Source organism: Anomalospiza imberbis, chromosome 10 (assembly GCF_031753505.1).
Source record: "Anomalospiza imberbis isolate Cuckoo-Finch-1a 21T00152 chromosome 10, ASM3175350v1, whole genome shotgun sequence".
NCBI classification, from domain to species: domain Eukaryota; kingdom Metazoa; phylum Chordata; class Aves; order Passeriformes; family Viduidae; genus Anomalospiza; species Anomalospiza imberbis.
In genome coordinates, this window is record NC_089690.1 from 20,390,181 (window position 1) to 20,410,189 (window position 20,009).

General features: G+C 52.8%; 2 protein-coding genes across 3 annotated transcripts in view; both read left to right on the plus strand.

Moving 5' to 3' along the window:
- The window catches only part of CEP63 (centrosomal protein 63), a 121,264-nt gene that overhangs the window by 76,424 nt on the left and 24,831 nt on the right, over positions 1 to 20,009 (plus strand). The window lies entirely within an intron of this gene.
- Positions 7,575 to 20,009, plus strand: part of EPHB1 (EPH receptor B1) — a 77,078-nt gene continuing 64,643 nt past the window's right edge. The window contains exon 1 of one of the 2 annotated variants that reach the window (XM_068201125.1): positions 7,575 to 7,646. Coding sequence is in view for 1 of the 2 variants with exons in the window: in XM_068201124.1 (XP_068057225.1) it covers positions 16,458 to 16,515 (58 nt within the window). In the remaining variant the exon portion in view is untranslated. Of the gene's footprint in view, positions 7,647 to 16,254; positions 16,516 to 20,009 lie in introns of those variants that run through there. The other variant, XM_068201124.1, reaches the window with a different exon arrangement.

Here is a 20,009-nt window from a genome sequence, read left to right on the forward strand (position 1 = left end):
TTGGGGTGCTCCACCTGGCTACCCAAACACTGTGGGTAATGGGTCATCACTTTGACAATGTGGAAAATGTGGGCATTATTGAGAAGTTAAGTCAGTCTCCAGCTGGATTAATTCACTGCTAGTGGCTGGAAAAATTAATAAAGTGAAGATCTGTATCAATCTTGGTGACTTTCTGTAAAGCTGTAAAGTATGAACATTATCCATGGCAAACTGCTAGAATAGTAGCCCAGGCTCGGACCTGAGAGGTTTTGTGTGCTGGGTTGCTGCAGCCCTGGAGCCTGCTGGGAAGGGGCTGGGCGGGATGTTCTGGCTTCCAGCCCCTCTGCCAAGGCTGGCAGGATGTTCATATGGGTCCCTCATAGCCAGCTAGCGTGTCCCTGCACTTGGGCCAGTAAAGTGGAGTGGCACCATGGGTGTGCCTTGCTCCTGTCATTCCTTATATCTTGTCCTGAGCATGAAGCTGGACTTTTAAATCCCCAACATCCCAAATACCAGCTGCAGGATGAGGCTTTCAGAAAATAAAGCCCGATGAGTTGAGCTCTGACTTCAGGACTGCAGTGAACACAATGAAAATCTATTAGACACCCTGTATGGGAATGATTTCCCAGCTTGTACTGGAAAGAGTTGAAGAGATGAAGTCTGAATTTGGGCTGGAGGTATAAAAATGCACAGGTTAAGCTGGCTTTTTGTACGTGGCAAGAGATGAGTATCTGAAAGTTAAACTGGCCTTGGCTAGTGTTGAGTGGAGTTATCTGTGCCGGCCATAAATCGAACCAGGATGGCTTAATTGCTCCTTCGCAGTAAATAAAGCTCTAACTGAGATGTCTGCTCTATAATATAGAGGGGATCTCCCAGGCTATGGAGGATGATAGATAGCCAGAGAAATCCATTTGGAGGCTCTTTGGGATCGATAAGCAGTTAAGGGAGCGGCGGGAGGATGACATTGCCTGTCTTTGTGCACGGGCACCACAGACAGGCCGGGCTGTAAAACATGCAAAGGGCAGGGCTCGGGCTCAGAGCCATTGGCTTTATGGTGGTTGCAGGTGTGATTTCGCACACCTGATGTTTGAATACAGAGAGGTAAGAGCAGCCTGTACACCAGAGTAAAAGTGATGCCACAGTGATGGGCTGAGCCACCAGGTTTATTAATACTGTCAGGGCTCCATGGCTCAGAGGGCTCCCAGGGCCAGCCCAGCTTGCAGGTAACCAGCCCTAGGGCTGCCTTATTCGGGCTGGAGCAAATCCACTGTCACAGTGGAGGGAGCTCAGAGGCTCAGAGCTGGTTTCAGCTGAAGGCTCTGGAGAGGTGCTTTGGTGGGGTAGCAGCTCCATCCAGCTCTGTTGGAAGAATCCCTTCCACTCACTCACTGCTGGTGGGATGGTGTGTGTTCTTGGAGTTTTCCTGTGCTGTTTCGCCCATTCTTGGGGCAGTCAGAATGTGCCATTGACCATGGGAAATGTAAATGGCAATGACCAATTCATCCCTAATAATTTACCTTGGAATGCTGTTGTGCCGAAGGGAGATAAATTGGCACTTAGCTTCCAGCACCCGCCCTCCTGCCTTTTAAAATGGAAATATTGCCTTCAAGACCCAGTACTTCTCACCTGGTCTGTGTTTAATTATTAATTCTCCTGTGCTGTGGGACTGCAACAGGAGCTGGCCTAAGCTGCTGCCCCTCCAGCCCCAGTCTGACTGGGATTCAGAACAGACCAGGAAAACCCAAATCCTTTCTGCAGTGGTTCTGTTTAGTGACCCACAGGTGCTTCATCTGGCATCATTTTCCCTCAGGCACATGCATCTTCCTCATCCAGGAATGCAAAATGCTGGAATCTGCAGGTGATACCACACTCCCACTGGCCCCAGGAGGAGTTAGAAACCTTTCCATCCTCTGAATGGTTTCCTGTCCTTTTGGAAAAAGAAAAGTTCTCTCTGATGGTTTTGGAGCAGATGCATCCACTGCCATGGTTCGCCAGCAAATGCTTGGGAAGTGCTGGGGGCAGGTCATGGTGTGCAAAATGATATGTTACATTTTACCTCATGAGCACATGAGAAAATGGCCTGACTCACAGTAATTTTGGAAGGACATGAGGATGTGAGGCTCTTCAGAGCTGATTTGCTTGGCCTTGTTTAATTTGCTGTCCTTAAGCCAGTTTGCTTAAGTGGCACTGAGTGTACCCCCATGCAAAGTCCAGACCCATAAAGATGGAGCTGCATGACGTGTCCAGTGCACCAAGGCACTGTTGTTTTCTGCCTTGATTTTTTCCAGCAGATAGTTGTATGATCCAGTCACAGGAATGCTAATTATAATGATTTTTTGTTGGGGGGGAAAGTGGGGTAAACCCCTGCTTGTGGATCCATGATGTTCAAGCTGGACAAGCCTAATGGGACAGTTTGAAATACGAGTCCAGATTTGGCTGGGGATTTTTGCTGAAAGGATATTATATGTGTTTGAGCAAGTAGCGCCATAATTCTCAAAAAAATGTGGAACTGTGGAGAAACTCACAAAGTGTAGGAGCAAAAATTCCCTCAGACATCCCCCCACTCTGACCTGGCTAAAATGATCCAATAGGTTCTAAAATTGTGGACAGGGAATGGGGCTGGGTGCAAACATGCCTTATTTCCTCAGGGAGGCCGGCCGCAAAAGCTTCCTTGCAAAAAGAAGGTACCTGTTTTGCTCTTTACCATCGGGAATGTTTTCCCCCTTGTGGTATCAATTAAAATGAAACTTTAACTGTTTAAAGTGATCCTGCCCTTACCTCTGTGGCCTTATTTAGATGTGCCTGCTGCCTTGCATCCTGTCCTCGCTCCCTCCCCGTGCCAGCCCTGTCACACTGGCATGGAGTGTCGGGATATTGCACATGTACAGGTGGTGCTTCCAAAGGCATCTGTGGGGACAGACACTTGGATCCAGGCTGTCAACATGGACAGCACTGCCTGTCCCATGGGAGCATCGGGCTGCCTTCCCTGGAATAGAACCCTTGCACAGCATCATCCTCCTGCACTCTCCTGCCAAAATTCCTTCTTTGCCCTCATTCCTTCTCTGCTCTGGCCTCGGGATTATGGTTTTTTCCCCCAGAAATAAAAAATCCCTGAGCTTGGAAGCATTGCATGGACACATGTGAGCTGGGGGAGGGATGGCAGCTTTGTCCCTCCCTTTGGCCACACCATCAGATGTGCTGTGGGCACTGAAAAGTCTGGGCAGGGCCACTGCTGAGCCTTGCAGCCATGCAGGAACTGCTGTCCAAATTCAAGATGTTCTCTGTATTTATTTTTCTGTCTGGCTCCATTTGCTGACAGTGAACGACCGTGGCTTTGGGCAGCCAGGGTCTGTGCTACATATTTTTGTTCATCCGTCCCTCCCTGCCAAGTGCTGAAGTCAGACAAGTGGCCCCGGCTGGTGCCAGCTCTGGTTGCTCACACTGGGATTAGCACGTAAACTGGTTCGCTCCCCCTGTGGAGCCTGAGCAGGGCCTTCTCTCTTACCCTCCTGCTGCACTGAAAGATGCCTGTGACTTTGCTTTTGACTTTCTGCAAGGGGTTGTTGTGAGAAAAGGCTTCTTCCTGGTCTGGTTTTTACAGGTGTCTGCACCGTGGGTGAATGTGGGAGAGCATGAATGCCTCGTGGTACTCCCTGTCTCAGCTTGGTCTTGTGCTCGACCCTTAAGCTGGACACCAAGAGGGATTAAGGGGAAATGTCAGACATGGGGATCTCCAGGAAATCAAGGAGTAATCTCCAAATGCTGGGAAACCAAAGAAAGCAAATCCTCCCTGAGATGGTGAACACAACTGGACTGCTCACTTACAAGTGAAGCTCTTGTGGTTGGTTGCTCTTTGCTTGCAGCCTTTGCCCAGGACTCCACAAGTAAAATTAAAATCAGCTGAAAAAATACAAGAGAGGGGAACAGGGCAGATAATGAAGGAAGACAGTAAAACCAATACAGAGATCCTGGGCCACCTCATCAAATAGCAGATGCTGGCGTAGGGGTATTGATTTCAGCAGAGCTGTGCCAGTTTATGCAAGTTAGGGCTTTGACCTAACTCACAGTAATAAAGATATCCAAATGCTGGAAAACTTCCAGGGAAACTGTCTCCTTGGAAAACATTGGTTATTGATGTATATACATATTGATACACACACATTAACACTGTGTGGGGCTCTAAAATCCCACACTTAAGGCAAGTTGCAGCTCAATTTCACCATGCCAGGTGGGTACCTGCACAACCTGCCAGAGCGAGGTGTTGTCCTTGGCAGGACCAAACGTCATTGCTGTTCTCTGCTGCTCAGGGAAACTTGATCTTTGCTCTTCCCGTCACTCCGAGCGTGACTGGGAGGTGGCTGGGGGGCTTGAGATGTGGGATTTCTGCGAACCTGCTGGGGAGCAGGCGTGAGGGGGTAGCCAGGGTGGGAGCGTGGCCGCAGGGGGAATGTGCAGACTCAGTCCTTCCTTTGAAAAGCTGTGGCAGTGCTGCTGCCAGGGGGGCTCCTTCTGGGGTCCCTGGGCTGTAACCCTGCCCACCTGCTGCTCAGCAGTGCTGGATCTCATTGCAGGGAGCAGTGCTAGGCAGGGCCTGCCTGTGGCTCACTGGGGGATCCCAGTGTGGAGATACTGGTTGTGTTGGTCCTGCCTGGGGTGCCTGTGGGTGCTGTGCCCTTCATCCACGCCCCAACTGCCTCCTCAGGGTATCCCAGGAGGTGCTCTCCTTCACTTAGGACCTGGGAGCCACCTGCACATTCCAGGACTGTCCTCTGAAGCCTACTCAGGTTTGGCTGCCAGAAAAATAAAGTCAGGTCTAAAGCTCTAGGCTTCCCTTGCTTCTGACAGGTCCTTGTGAGTGCTGAGCAGGATGCTTGGAAGCCACTCGAGTGGGAATGGCTTGCTTCCATACGCTTTTACACCTGTTTTGAACAGGCTTCTTGTGACTTTTTACACAAAGCCCCCTCACCTTGGAGCAAAGTGTCTACTTAGGTCTAATTTCTTTCAATGGGACTTCAGCATGTGCTCAAGTACTTTGCTGATTTGGTGCCCCAGTCATTAGCTTTACAGTTGATTACTCAAGTGGATTTTAGGTGAGGAAATGGGAATGCTGAGATCCAGTGGGAAGAGTTGAGCCAGCACTCAGGCTTAAACTGAAACCAGCCTCAAGGTTGGCCCGTCAGAAATGTTGGTCAGCACTGAGTTCCAGTGTTGTTCCCATGTTTCCCGGCATCACCCAGGTGTCCTCTGGCCCAAGGGAGCACCTGGGCAGTGCCTGGTCCTGGCAGCATCTTCCCCCTGCTCCATGGAACAGTTTAATGGTGTTTGGCAGCTCTGAAATCATAATCTAAGCGGCTTCCCCCACAGCAGAGAGGAGAATGCCGCGGAGCTGATTGCGTGCACTGGAGGAGCTGATTAACTTCTGGTGTCACAGATCATCAGAAATGCAAACAACCTGCACAGTAAATATACATTTAGGGCAGATCAGCAGTGTGTGCATGCTCTCAGGCCCTCACCAATTACCCAAATTGGTACGTTTTGCTCATCGCACTGGCGGATTTGGATGTAATATATCATAGAAAAATCAGCGGCTCACAGCTAAGGTTGTCTGTTGTACCGTGCCTCTCAACTTTTGGTAATTTTTTTAGAAAAAGGGTAAATAGATTATTTAAGATGTACATTTATGAAGTTTGTAAAATTGCAGGTACAGGTAGGGGTGGAGTGTGTCAGCCTCGAGGTGCTGCCTGGCCTCGAAAGAGTGGCATTATCCCCATTCCCAGGCTCTGGCATGTGTTGTCCTGGCTCACTGGTGCTGAGGGGAAGCAAAGGATTTTTTCTTTCTTTGATGGATGATTTGCAACCAACTGTGGGGTCTTGGATTCTGGCAAAATGACAACATTCAGTGCAAATGGGGAAAAAGTGTATTTTTGTCCCAGCACCCCCAGTTCAGTCTGGCCTGTGTGCTGCAGCCTCCGTCCACCAGCCACGCGGCCTGGAGCAGCAAAACCAAAGCAAACCCTGTGTTTTATCCCTCTGAAGGGCCTTGGCCACACTCTGCAAGATTTTTCCAAATTATTTTGAGAGAAATGAAGAGAATGAGCTAAATGTAACACTGAATAGCCTCAAAAGGGGTCAGTATTCTGCTTCAAACATATTCATACAAACCTGCATGGTTGTACTGACCTTTGATAAAACCAAACTCACATGAAAATCAGCTAATCTGAAATTAAGGCTTGGTTTTGTTGTTGCCAAAGAGGCTGAAAAGTGCTACTTTGCACAGGTTTATCTCTTCTCCCTCTCCCAGGTCTTGCTCTGGTGTGTGGCACTGTCTCCACACCCTGCTGGTGGGAGCATCACACCTGCAATCTGGAGATAACCTTTGTGCCTCTAGCTGTGTCTGCCCATCCAGCCCAGGAGATCTTCTTCCCTGTTTCTTCCTTTAGCATTCAGAATCACTGCTGTCTGTGCTGGCATGACCTAAGCACGCCTGGGGGTGCGGAGACTCCCACAGATTAAACACCGTGTTTTGAGTCTGTGTTAAACACACTTCATTATAAGTCTCCATTTTCTGGGGATGTGCTTGTGTGATAGACAAAGACGTGCACCTCATCCCACGGAGCTCTGTTGTAACTCTGTGGGTTTTGTAGGGAGCTTGTAAGGCTCAGGGGGGGCTTTAACACCGCGTTTGCTCCCCCTGTGGGGCTCCCACCTCCACACTGGGTGCAGAGCCCTTCCCAGCACAGTGGCTCAGCTCTGCAGGCAGCAAGAGGTGAACAAAACACCCCGGAGCAAGGAGGTGGGAGATGAAAAGAAACTTTGATGAAAGAAATGAAAGGGCAGGGAAGGGAAGGGGGTGTAGCATGATGTCACCAGGATATACTTGAAGCTCCTGGAGGGAAAGTGGGAGCAGTACTGTGGGAGAGTTGCTGGTTTGAAGGAGATGCTGATGGATGGGGACAGTGAAGGTGCTGGTGGCAGCCCTGTTGCTGCCTGGCCACAGCCACAGTGTGGAGCACTTTGAGTTGGGAGCATGTCATGATCCATCAACCCCACCCAGTCAGAGACTCACAGGATGGTTTGGATTGGGAAGGACCTTGAAAATCATCTCAGACCTCCTTGCTATAGGCAGGACACCTTCCACTAGATCAGGCTGCTCCAAGCCCTGTCCAACCTGGCCTTCAATACTTCCAGGGGTAGTGCAACCACAGCCTCTCCTCCTCCTGACTTTGAAGGATCTTCTTCAGCTCAGAAAGTCCAGGAAATCCCCCTGATGCAGCAGGAAGACAACTTTCACCTGGTGTCTGAGAGCTGTCACCTGGTGAGGAAGAGCTGGACGTGGGATAATAGGGAGAGGTGGTACCCACTGTCCGTGGGTGCTCCCCAGCAGGGCTCTCCAGCTGCAGAGGAGCCCTGCTAGGAATAAATGAGTTTCAGCTGCCATGTGGCTGCAGGATAAAGAAGGGCCCAGGTGTGCTGCAGGAGGTTCTGAGTAGCTGAAGTGATGCTTATCATCCCCTCTGGCAAAGTAGGGGCCTTTTGTTCCTTCCACCAGAGTAGTGGCTAGAGCTGCCCATCTGCTCCACTGCCCTGAGCCTGAGTGATGAGGCTGAGCTGTCAGCGAGCTCTTGGGGTGTCATAGCCTGCCTTTGATGGGAGATGCCCTCTGCCAGGTGAGCATTTGTCCTCTTTGACCACCACAATTCCAGACTTGTTACCTGCCCTCTGCTTCCATCCATTTTGGGGAGTGATCTTGTATTGGTGCACAATGGACCCATCCACTTGTCTGTGCTTGTGTTGTGAGCCTGGAGCTCTGAGAACACACCTAGAAATGTCATCTAAAAATAATGAGATTAATGATCCCCACTGAAAGTCAGACTTTAGCTTTCCTAGAGAGCAGGATGGAAACAGTAATGGGAACTTTTTTCTAGTGGGCAGGAATTCTTATTTCTAGCTAACCAAGAGTGAGCTGTAAGCCAGCCAGAAGACAGCTTGCCACGGCCTCATTTGTGGGGAAAATCCACCTTTTTGGTCAATATTTAGCTTCTGGCACACAGCAGAGCAATGGCTCTGAGGGATGCTGGCCCATGATATCCTGGTGATGCTCAAGGAAGCATGTCCCTGGGAGGAGGTGTCTACCTTGTCCTGACAGACCTGCTGCCTTTCCCTGCAGGGCTGGGGAAAGCAGGAGGATTTCTGCTGCTTTCCTCTTTCAGTTTTTACCTTTTTGGACCAGGTGAAGGTAAGAACTCCCTTTCCTGCTCTGCACAAGGGAGTCTGGATATGCTTCCTTCCATCCCTCCAGTTCACCTGCCTTAGTTCTTGTTGGTGTCTCACATTGTCTAGAAACCTCTGTTATTTACCAGGAACATGGAGATTTATGCAGGACAATGTCAGATTCTGCGCAATAAATTTACCAAGAGGTTTTTTTTTTTTTTTTTTAACGTTACCAGCAACTTGCAACCTCTGTAAAATCAGTAGTGATTTAGCTGTAAAGGGTTTGCTGTAGTGTAGACATGAAATGAGCAAATGACATTGGAGGCTGGCAAAGTGAAATGGGGATTCATTCCTTTTCCCAGAACGGGGCTCACTTGTGGACAAATTGGCACAAGACCTGAAGATATTAAATGGGCAAAGCAAGCTTTGGAAATCAATCATTTCCTATTAATGAGGAAGGTTCTGCACTCCTGCATGCCTGCGGGGAAGGAGAGCAGTGCAGGGAGGATGTGTGCCAGCCTCTGCAAATGTCTGGGGTCACCTATGGTGTGTAGAGAGCATCTTGTGTCCAAGCCATCGGGTCTTTCCCCGAGTTCCATTGCTCTCCTGGGTCGGGCTTTATTTCTTTCCAGCGGCAGCTGCCAGTGAGGAGCCCCAGCGCTGCCGGCTGCTGACCTCCAGAGGTTGGTGGGGGTAAACCTCAGCCACCTGCGTGGCCCGAGGGGACTCGGGGTGCTGGTCCCCAGCCCGGCAGCAGCAAAAGGGGGTGTCTGGCCCCAGCCCTGGTGGATGAGTAAGTGGGGAGAGGAGATGGCTGGTCTGGGTGAAGCCTTGAGCAGCTCTCCTCGCTCGGGTGCTCCCCGAATTTGTACCAGCCAGGAGCCCGTTCCCCAGTCGGAGGGGTCCATGCAGATCCATGACCAAATCTAGCCGCTGTTGCTCAGGCTTGGGGATCTCGGGGTGTGCTGGGACTGTAGGAGTGGGGACAGACCGTCCCAGTAACCTGTGCTGAGGTGTGGCGTTGGAGACTCACCTCAAATGCCGCTCTGTGAGATGGCCCCGCTGAGCTGCTTCTTCCTCCGTCCATGCCCTGGAGGCAGGGATGAGCAGCCTGGAAAGGGGTTGGCATGAGCTGCGGCATACACGGGAGAAATGCCTGCAGCGAGGCATATGTGTTCAGGCTTCATTAGGACAATTTCTTCTGTAATTGAAGAGCTGCCTTGCTGCTGTATTACCCATTCCTGGTGAGGACTGTCACTGTCCCCAGCTGGCTGCAGCCACCCCAAGTGCAAAGCTGGCAGAGAGATGGAGAGCACAGGATGCTGCTCAGGTGGGGATTGTCCTTATGACCACAATGAAACAATCTGGTCACAAATGATGGTCTTACCCAAACTGTTATAACACATGCCAGTTAATTTTCAGAATTACCTCTGAATAAGTTTCAAGTTTTGGCTGAAAGATCTCTTTTAGCTTCCTTTTTTTTTTTTTTTTTTTTAAATTTCACCCAAATCCAGATATTCTTGTTGCCAGTTGGTTTTCTGTAAACTGGTATTTCTAAATGGAAATAATTTGATGTCCTTATTAGCTTTATAAAAATAGAAATACAGGTAACAATTAAAAGCTTTTTTTTTTGCAAACCCTGATCAAAAGTCTTTGCAGGCTTTGATCGAAAAGGTCTGATTTTGGTTAAAAAAAAGCTGTTGCTGTGTTTCTTCTTCCCCCACCTGTATCACCCCCTCTGTTCTCCTCCTGCTTCCACTTAGACAAAAAGAAATAACATTTCCACAGGCTCAGTCAGCATCAAAGAGTCACTTATTTAAAGGGAGGAAGAATATTGTGATGTTTCACTGCCTGTTTTGGATTCTGTGAAGGAATTTCATCCCCTCCCAGTTGCCACATCTCTGGCATCCCTCCCAGATCCGAACTCTCTGGAGGACGAAGGCAGAATTATCTCTGAGCTTTGCAGCTGCCAGATGTTAACCGATGAAACAGCAGCCTCGCTCCTTCCCTCTTCACTCTGGGTAAACCTCTGCCTGCCCGCCCTGTTTGAAATGCAAAACTCCCTCAAATCCCTCTTGAAGGGTTCTTGATGTCTTCTGCCAATCAAGCCTGGCGAGGACTCCCTTTATCCCTCTTCCAGCAGGCTGCTTTAAGAATTGCATTTGTGTGTGGCTCTTCGGAGGGCCTGGACATCCTGAACTGTGGTGTGGAGGGCTGGGAGCTGAGGCCGGGGCACTCATCCTATCCCTGGAATTTACCTGTCCTCCTTCCTGTAGGAAAACAGTCTTCCTCCCCTCTCTGGATAGAGATTCATGGAACAGAGCTAGGAATGTGCAGGCCACTGGCAGGATTATCACAGAATCACTGAGGTTGGAAAACACCTCCAGGATCATCGAGTTCAAGCTGTGATGGATCCCCACCTTGTCACCCAGCTCAGAGCTCTGAGTGCCACGTCCAGGAGTTCCTCGGACACCTCCGGGGATGGGGACTCCACCACCTCCCTGCACAGCCTTTTCAGTGAAGGTGCCTGACCACACTTAAGAGTGAAGAAATTCCTCTGATGTCCAGCCTGAGCCTTCCCTGGCACAGCTTGAGGAGGTTTACTCTTGTCCTGTCTCTTGTTCCCTGGGAGCAGAGCCTGGCTCCACCCTGCTGAGCTGTAGAGAGCGAGAACGTCCCCTGTGAGCCTCCTTTTCTCCAGGCTGAGCCTCCCCAGCTCCCTCAGCTGCTCTTCATATGACTGTGAGCCCCTGCTTGAGCCGGAGGATGTGCATCATGGGAAGCAGGATGTGGCATCTCGTGGTCTTGGCACCTCATCCCTGGGGAGTGAGTGTGGGAAGGGCTGCCTGGATAGTGCCAGCTGCCCTGTGGTACCTGTGATCCCTGTTCAGAGGGGCCCAGGGCACTGCTGAGAAACCCAGGCAGGTTTCTCTTGCAAGCAGTGAAATGATCATGGCAGAATTCGCTGTGTGAGGTTTGGTGTGTGCAGGGAGGCCAGGGGGGTGCAGCAGCTCCTTCTGGCCATCACCTCCTGTGTCTGTGAGACTGATGATCAATACAGTAGGGAGGCTGCAATGCCTGCAGAGACATTCACTGGCTTGTATGTGTGACTAGCAGGTTTAGGGCCTTGAATATTCCTGGTTTTGTTCCTTTTACCTGGGAAAAACTGCTGTTAGTGCCCTGGTGATGCCAGCAGTACCAGGCACTTGTGTGCTCTGTGTAAGGGTGCATGACACATGCTCTTGCCCTTGAGTGCAATCATCCATGTAATTACCCTGTGAGCAATAGGATCGGGTGAAAAAATCATATTATCCTTATGATAGTGTTCATGGGACCATTGATCAAGGTGACAATTGGAAATTCATCACGATAAAGCAGGAAAAAATGGCAAGTTTCCTGTGCATGAGGTGAGCACCTGATCCAAGCCAGCTTTTTGCACTCTGATGTGTGATTTCAGTAGGAAAATATCTGAATGGGACCCTGAAGCAGCAGATATGGAGTGGGCTGGACCATTCTCCCTCCTCCCTCCTTCTTTGGATGGACTTGCACCTTAAAAACTTCCCATCCTTTGTGTGCTTCCAGATATGGGAACGCAGCTCAGACTGCAACAAACCAAATGCTGAGATAAAGTGAAGCTCTTGTGGCAGGTTCCCCTCCCTGCTATATTTTTTTTAAGCTTCCAAAGATAAATTGCATTTCGCTTCAAGATAATGAAATTTCCTTGGAGGAGCGACATATTTTTCTGTAGCTTTTGCATTTGGAACATGAGGAGAGTTTTTATTTTAAATCTCCATTGAAAGTGTTTGTCTGTCTATATTTTGCTTTCTTCCTTGTGAATGTTCTGACTTCACAGAGCTAGCAGGGACCCGGAGATGGAGTGTTTCTGTCACTTATTATAGCTTGGCTTGGCATAAAATTTAATCTTTGGATTTTTTTTTCTCTCCTAAAGAAATGGAAGTTGAAGCTAGATTAGAAACAGATAAAAAGATGTCATCCATCCTCAGACAAAGGAGTTTTTGTTTTTCTCTTTTGCATTTGCCTTTGTTAATCCTCTGCCTTCAAAGGGAACAAAGAGTTCCTTCCACCTGGAGATCCTAGGAAGAAAGGGAAAATGAGGAGAAAGTGGCATGGTTGATCTTGTGTTGTCCCACAGCTGGCAGGTCTGCTGGGACTTGCAACTGCCCTGAAAAACCCAGTTAAGAGGAAAAGCCAGGTAGCAGAAATTGCAGCATCTATGAATCAAAGTGAATTCTTCCTCTCCTAAAGTAACTTGTGGATCTTTATCTGTCTTTGCTGTCCATTGCTAGTGGAGCAGGTGCCTTCCCTGCCTCCTTCCCCATCTCCATGGCAGTGCGGAGGGGAGGGCATGGCATGTCCATCCTGTTACATGGTGCTTGGTGTCACACTGAGCTGCCAGAACACTGCTCCCATCTGTGATTAATGTGTTCTTAGGCACTGAGAGGCTTGAGGCACTTGGCACTTGACTGTCTCCTATTTTGGAATGTAATAAACAGAATATTCCACCAGCAGAACCTGCAATTTATCTTTCCGTGCTGCGCAAGGAGTTACTCCGTGGCCCGGCTCAGGCTGCATCTCTTGCCCAGGGAATTAATAGACTCTTCCATACCCCATCTCCCTCTGTTCTCACTCTGGTTTCCAAATTAACCTTCATCTCACCTACTTTTTCTTCACGTCTCACTTCAATTTAGTTCTCAAATTGTTCACATGACAAAGGAGTTGTCCTTCCTACAGCTTCTTCTGCTCTGATAAGACACCTGAATTTTCTGTGAATGCCTGGAGAGGACAATAACTTGTCTCCCTCCCTCTTTCCCTTCAGCTTCCCGATGGTATTTAAGCCCAGAAGACTCCCTGAGGTTATTTCCCCTGGGAGAACAGTAAGCAGTTTGGGTTGCACTGTGCCAAGTGGCTGAGTTGTGCCTTGAATACACTGAACATTTAATGCTGCTAATTAATGTTATTACATCATATTACATTTCTTTGGACTCGCAGGAAGGGGTTCAACTATGCAGAAGGTGCTGCAGGGGCTGGATGCTGCTTGCCAGCATTGCCCTTGTTACCTGTCTTACCCGGCTCTTGTTACGTGGTGCACAGCAGACAAGTCTGAAATGCTGGAATATCGAAGGGACCTGCCTCTTATCAGGGAGAGGATTTACCAGCTCCTCAGGCTTTGGCTCTTGGGAGGATGCTGTAGGTGCAGGCTTTTCCTCTACAATTAATGCACAGGCAAGCTGCTGGGAGCAGCCTGTGCTGCCTTGGCAGGATTAGGGATGCAGGAGCAGTGCTCCTGTGCTGTGTGAAAAGCTTCCTGCCTTCCCTGCAGGCCTGGCCTCGGCTTGGAAAATAAACCGGGAGTTTCATGGCTGCTTTAGCTCTCTGCTTGTCCTGGCTGGGGAGGCTCCTGTGTCCTCTGCCAGCTCTGCTGCTGTGTGAGGCTGACACAGGGGAGGTTTGTTTGACCTTTATCCTGCTCTGAGCCGCTCCTACATTAGTGAGTGGCTCACAGGATTCTCCTGCCACCAAGGGCACCATCCCAGTGAGCTCCCAGTCTGAGCTGGGTGGAAGCTCTGGTGCAGGACAGGAGCCTTGGTCACGCCTCACCTACTGTCACAGGAGATGTCAGGCTCTCAGAGTTTGGGCTCGCTGCTGCCACCAGATGCACAAGGATGGCCTGGTGGGATTCATGTTTGTGCTTCAGCTGGTCCTGTCACAGCCAGCGTGGTGGGGATGAACGGGGGCTGGCACAGGCTGTGACCCCTCTGCTCTCGAAGGTGGCTCAGAGGGTTCTTTGAGAAGGAGATCTGTGCTGCACCCTATGATAAGTGTTGATGCTTCCTTTCACTGGGATCCCAGATCTTCATCCTCCACAAAGGCTTTGGCATCTCCTGAAGCAGCATCTGAGAACAAAGGCAAAGCTGTTAATTAAGACAGAGCTAATTCTGGCAGCCGACTGCTGCCATTGCAATGTGCTGCGGGCTGTGAGCACTGAGGGACCGGCCGTGCACCCCGGGCACAGCACCACCCAAAGCCCTCCCTCTGCGGGGCTGCTTGTGCTCTGAGCAGGTCTGTGCCCCATGCCCTTCCCTCACAGGGGCCCGATGGGCAGAACTGGAGGTTGCTGGTAGCCCAGAGGGTGGTTTTGCCTTCTGTGGGGTGCTTGCCTCCCACACATGGCTGGCTCAGAGACGAAAATAAAGCAAAATGTGCCCAAAATCCCATCAGGCTTTAATGCCCTTGATGTGCCCTCCAAGGGGATGCTGGTGGGCATTGTCTCCGGGGCAGGTGGTGACAATCCACTGGGTGTACAAGGAAGAGTGGCCCTGTGACAGGATGCTGCCACTTTCCCTCTCTCACCCCCAGATGGTACACAGCTTTTTTGGAGATGTGTCCTCCAGGAGAAGCAAAGCCTTGCTGTTGGGAGACTCGGAGCAAGGCTGACAGAAAAGAAAACATTTTGAACAAACACAGCTGGCTTTCACCCAGCGCAGCCAACTCTTTGGCCAGCTGAAAAGAAATCAGAAGAATATTGATGTATTATTCTTTTTTTTACCCTACAGAAATTGTCAGGCTTTTTTTGGTCAAATGTTAGTTTCTGAATGCAAGGTTTTCAGTTGATAACTATTATTTGGGAGGAAACCCCCCCCTCCCCAAAATGAGGCACTTCTCTGGATAACTCACAGGCTCAGCTCTTTGCCTCTTGTATTCTCAAACGATTAACATTTTTTTGCTTTGCACATCATGAATATTCTATACTTGAGCTGTTACTGAGTTGTGCTAGATCAGATAAATAACATGGTGTTGCTTTTATGGCAGACTGGATAAAGATGCAAATAATACTGACATTTACTTCACAGTTTTCTTTCTGTGATCCTCTGAGTGAGTAAACTGGATTGCTGAGATATTCATGGGAAGGAAATGAAGAAGGGTTGTCAAGATGAAAGCAAATTTCCTTAAAACTTAGCCAGAAGGTTCTTGGCAATTTTTTCTGTTATTTGCTCAGCTGAATAGGAGCTGCTTGCAAATACATTTTGCACGACCGCAACAGGAAAACTCTTGTTCCCGTGGCACCTCTGACTGTTTTTTTGCACACTCTTTCCCTGAAAAGCGGACGATTTTCCAGCGCTCGGTGTCTCTGCAGGGTTTCTGGTCCCCCCGTGGCGGCAGGCGTGCGGCCGTGACCGGAATGAGCCCGCGCTGCCCGCACAGTTTTCCCCAGCCCGCCCGTGCCGGGACGCGCGGATCCCTGCCGCGGAGGGCCGGGGTCAGCTCGGCTGCCGGGTGGGCAGCGGAGCAGCGGGGGATGCTGAGCCCTGCCAAGGCTGACCGGGGCGGTGCGTGGGGTGAGCGGGACCGGGCGAGCGTCCTTCTGGATGGTTCCTTTTGGAGGCTGGGGATGTCCATCGCTCCTGGCTGGGCTTGTGGGTACCGGGGCACGGCCCCGGGCTGGCAGTGACGGGGCTGCTGCTGAGCATCCCGGTGTCCCCCGAGCCAGGCCGCTGCTCCCCTGTTCCCGGGTGCCCATGTGGCCGCGGGGTCCGGAGCGATGCCCAGCGAAGGGTGAGCGCGGTGGAGAAGGCAGAAGGCTGAGGGGGCCCCGCGTTGTGCCCGACCCCGGCGGCCGCAGTGTCTGAGCCTGAGGGGAGCGGCCACTCTGGCGGCGGCTGGGCAGCGGGGTCACGTCTCTGTGGGGCTGACGGTTCGCTCCAGATTCCTTTTGGGGGTGAGAGAGGGGAGCGGGATTGCGGCGCTGTGATCCCGCCGGCGCGTCCCCGCTGCTGTCGCCGCCCGTGCCTGCCGCGTCCCGGCGCTGCGGGGGCCGGGTCCGCCCCGTCGCGGGTCCCGCTGAGGGGAGACGCGGCGTGGGGCGCGTCCTTCGGCCGCCAGGGGGCGCCGTCCCCCTTCGCACGGGCGCTCGCGGAGGGCGGGGGCGTGGCCGAGGCGGGGCGCGGCGCGGGGATTGGCGGGGCGGCGGCGGGGGCGGGGCCGGGCGGGCGCGGGGATTGGCGGGGCGGCGGCGGGGGCGGGGCCGGGCGGCGGCGGGGGCCGGCGGCGGCGTGGCCGCGCGCGCCACTCGCGGCGGCGATGTGACCCGAGCGGGCGGGCAGCGGCACCGGCACTGCCTCCGGCCCGTCCCGTCCGCGGCCCCGGCCCGCCCTGCCCCGGAGCCACCCGGCCCGCGGACGCACCCCCCATGCCCGCTCACGGCCGCCCGCCGGTAGGGGCTGACGCCTGCGGGGCCCGAGGAGGCGATGGCTGCGGATCTGGTGGTGCTGCTCTGCCTGGCCGCCGCCGCGGCCGCCGTGGAAGGTGAGCGGCGTCTGGGACTACCGGGAGCGGGTGGGATGCTGAGCCGAGGGTCTCTGCGCCGCCCGTGGCGTCTGCAGCTGGGGAGCAGGCAGGGAGCGACTCCCCCGCCGGAAGGCACCGGCACTGGGCTAGATCCTGGCCCCGTGGCCCCGGCCTCTTGTGCCAGCCCGGATTACCCGGCCCGCGGGCGGTGCTGGCAGCCCGTGCCCTCGGGAGGGGGGACCGGGGATGGAGGAGGAAACCCGCCCGCATCCGCGTGGGGCTCGGCTCCCCTTTCTTGCGGAGCCCTGCCGGGCGCCGCGGTGGGGTCACCTCTGAGGTCCCTTCTGGTCCCCGGGGCCGCGGTGGGGCCGTCTCCGGAGTCCCGTCTGGGTCTCCTCTGGTTCCCGGGGCCGCCTCGGTGGGCCGTGGCGGTGCGCGGAGCCGCCTCTGCCAGCCTTCCTCCTCGCAGCCCCGGCGGAGGATGGAGGCGCCAGGAGCCGTGGGCAGGTGGTCTCCGTTTCTGGGGATGAACCGAGCCGGGGGACGCTTTGCCCGGCCATGGAGCCACGGAGCAGGTGCGTGCTCGTCCTCTCAGCACGGTGCGTGCCAGCGGGCTGGGATCTTTTCCCCATCTCCCGCTTGGCTGTGGGATTTGCTGGGCAGCACGAAGGTGCCTGCAGCCAAGACCCAGGCTCCGGGCGGTTGGCCTGGTGGGACAGCCAGCCCGCCCCAGCCTTGGTGCTGTGTCGCTGCTCCGTGCCCGGCATGGCTCTTGAAGTATTGCTTCGATTATTTTTTCTCTTTATTTTGCCACTGCCGCCTTTTTTGCTGGTACAGCAGCAGCTCGTGGCAGCGGTTGCCCAGTGCCGGAGCGGTGGCTGCGAGCAGGGGACGTGGTGCAGCCCCTCGGCTGTGAGCAGCGAGAGGCGCGGGTGGGGAGATGATGCTCAGGCTCTCAAACCGCTGCCGGCCGGCGTGGGGCTGGCCCTCCTCGGGGGGTTTTAATGTGAGTATGGCTGTGGCTGGGCTGGAAGGTGATGGCGGGAGGCTCCGGCTCAGCTCGGGCAGTGAGGAGCTGGTTCAGGAGCTGGGATGCTGCTCTGGTGGGGCTTGGCCGCAGCTCCTCTCTGCTCTCAAGCACGGCTGCTGGATCGTGGCGGGCAGGCCCGCTCGATGCAGCATCCCCTTCCCGCTGGCTTTTGGCTGGCACACGTATTTGCTTTTCGTATTTCTTGGGCTGCCTCATGCCATCTCTGTAGGAATCGCTGGAGGTGGGAGTGCTGGTGCCATGCCGAAGCGTGATGCAGCGAGCGCGCGTTTGCTCGGTGGCGAAGCCGCACGTGAAGAGGCGAGACCTGTTAGCAGCGCTTCGCTCGCCGGCGGTCGCAGCGTCAGCGGCTTGAGGCACTGCTGGAATTGCGGCTGGATGGGAGACTTCGGCTCCCTCCTGGTCTGAGGGCACTCCTGGGTGTCACCCAGGGTGTTCCCCAGCTTGCCCGCGCTCTCCTCGGGAGCACTGGCACTGTCAGTGTCCCTGCCTGGGACTGAACCTGTCGAGGAGTGGTGATATTTCTACTCTGCTGAGGAAGTTGCTTGGATAGTAAAGTAGTATCCTAGGAGAGGTCTCAGATTTCAGGGAAAATTTTGGATGGGGAATTTCTGAAGGTAGAACAATCAAATCTGATTTGGAGTTAGGGCAAGAGTCTGATGATGTGGTTGTATAAAGAAAATGCCTTTTAATGGGGTTTATTTAAATCTGACTGGATCTCTTGATACAGAGGTTGAATTTGCTAGATTGAAACATGGTTTTCTCTTATACATCTGGAGCATCTCCTAAGACCTGCCCTGCCCTGGGGAATGGCTTTCCCCCTGGAGCATTGGTGAGGCTGGATCCGCCGGCTGCACTCTCTGAGAGTACGGCAAAGCCACGGCTGGTGCCCTGCTCTGCCCTGGGCTGCAGAGGCAGCTGAGCCAGGGATGGCTCCCTGCATCCCAAATCAGCCAACGAGACAAAAAGTCTTTTTCCTGTGATGGTGGGGGAGGCGTCTGGGGGTCTGGACCCGGCTGGAGGGGGGAGGAGGGTGCAGCTGGAGTCAGGGCACGGGCTGCCTCCAAACCACTCTCGTTACTCACCATAAAACCTTGCTAACTCATTGCCTGTGGCATGTGAACCTGGATGTAATAGAGTCACTTATCTGACTTTTTTTATGGTTCCTTGATTTTTTACTAAATCCTGTGGCTTAGCTGACCCTTTTCTGCTGGACACCTGGACGTTTGTAGTAATTTGTAAATTTTTTTGTGGCTTGTAAAGAGGAAGAAGGATGCGAGAAGATGTCAGCAACAAACACTCTGTCTCTCCCACACCCTGCAATCACTCAGGAGCCGCTCGTGCTCTCTCTCATGTTAGCTGAACCAAATATAATCCATTTAGCATATAGAGAGGGTGGTAATGGACTGACGTTACATGTTTTAACTCGGGTTGGAGCCGTTGTTAGGTCAGGTGGGGCTGATGACCATTTCTGTGCAGATCTTCCACGTACTTTGTTTCACCTGCCTGGCCTGCTCGCCTCTCCAGCCTCTCCCTGCCTCGCGCCTGCTCTTTTAAAACCCAGGTTTTTCTCTGTGCTTGCAGCATCACGATAAGCAGAGCACAGGAGGGAGGTGGAAAGCTCTGCTTGGGGCTGGTGAATCCAGCTTAGTTTTCTTCCCCTGCTTATCCACCGGCTTCAGAGCTGCCGCCTGGGAGAAGAGGAGGGATGGGGTTTGACTGGAGAGCGAGTCCCTGGCTCGTGCTCCGTGCCTGCCCCGCTCTCCTCCCTGTTGGCTCGGGATGCACACATCTGTTGCAGGCATCCTTTGGGCTCCCTGCGCTTCTGCCAGGCGCCGGAGCGGTGCCTGTGCCGAGCAGGCTGGGAGTTTCCCTGAGCACCAGCACCCTGTGGGCTCCCACCTCTGGCCCAGCTGCTCCACCCCGAGCTGAGCCCTTCCCAAGGAGAAGCTAGAAATAAGTCTGCAGGAGGGAATTTGCAAGTGCAAACGGTAACCTTCATGGGAATTTGCAAGTGCTGCTATTCAGATGTCCGTTTACTCTTGCTTTCTTTGCTCAGACTAACTGAGGGAAAAAAGAAAGCCCTACGGGGAAAACCCTTATTCTTGGCGTGATGAGCGAGCCCAGATCTTGTCAGCCTAAAGGGAAAGTTTTGTAAAGTCATGGAACAGGGCTTGACACTGCAGGTGCTTATGTTGCTTTTTTTTTACTAATTCCTGGTATCTCTGCTCATGGAGAAGGTGAGGTCTGTGTTTTCCTGTTCTTTTGGATATTGGAGTGCTGCATGTTCTCCCGTGTGTTGAGCAGCCCTGACTGCTGTGGCATGAGCTGCCAGATGGTTTGCTAGGTGTCCTCTCACCCATCTTGGGTGCAGCTCCTGACACAACAGGAGGGAATAAAACCCTTCCATTGGTCTTAGAAATCAGAAGAAAATATGGATGTTGGATGATGAAAGAGGTCAAAT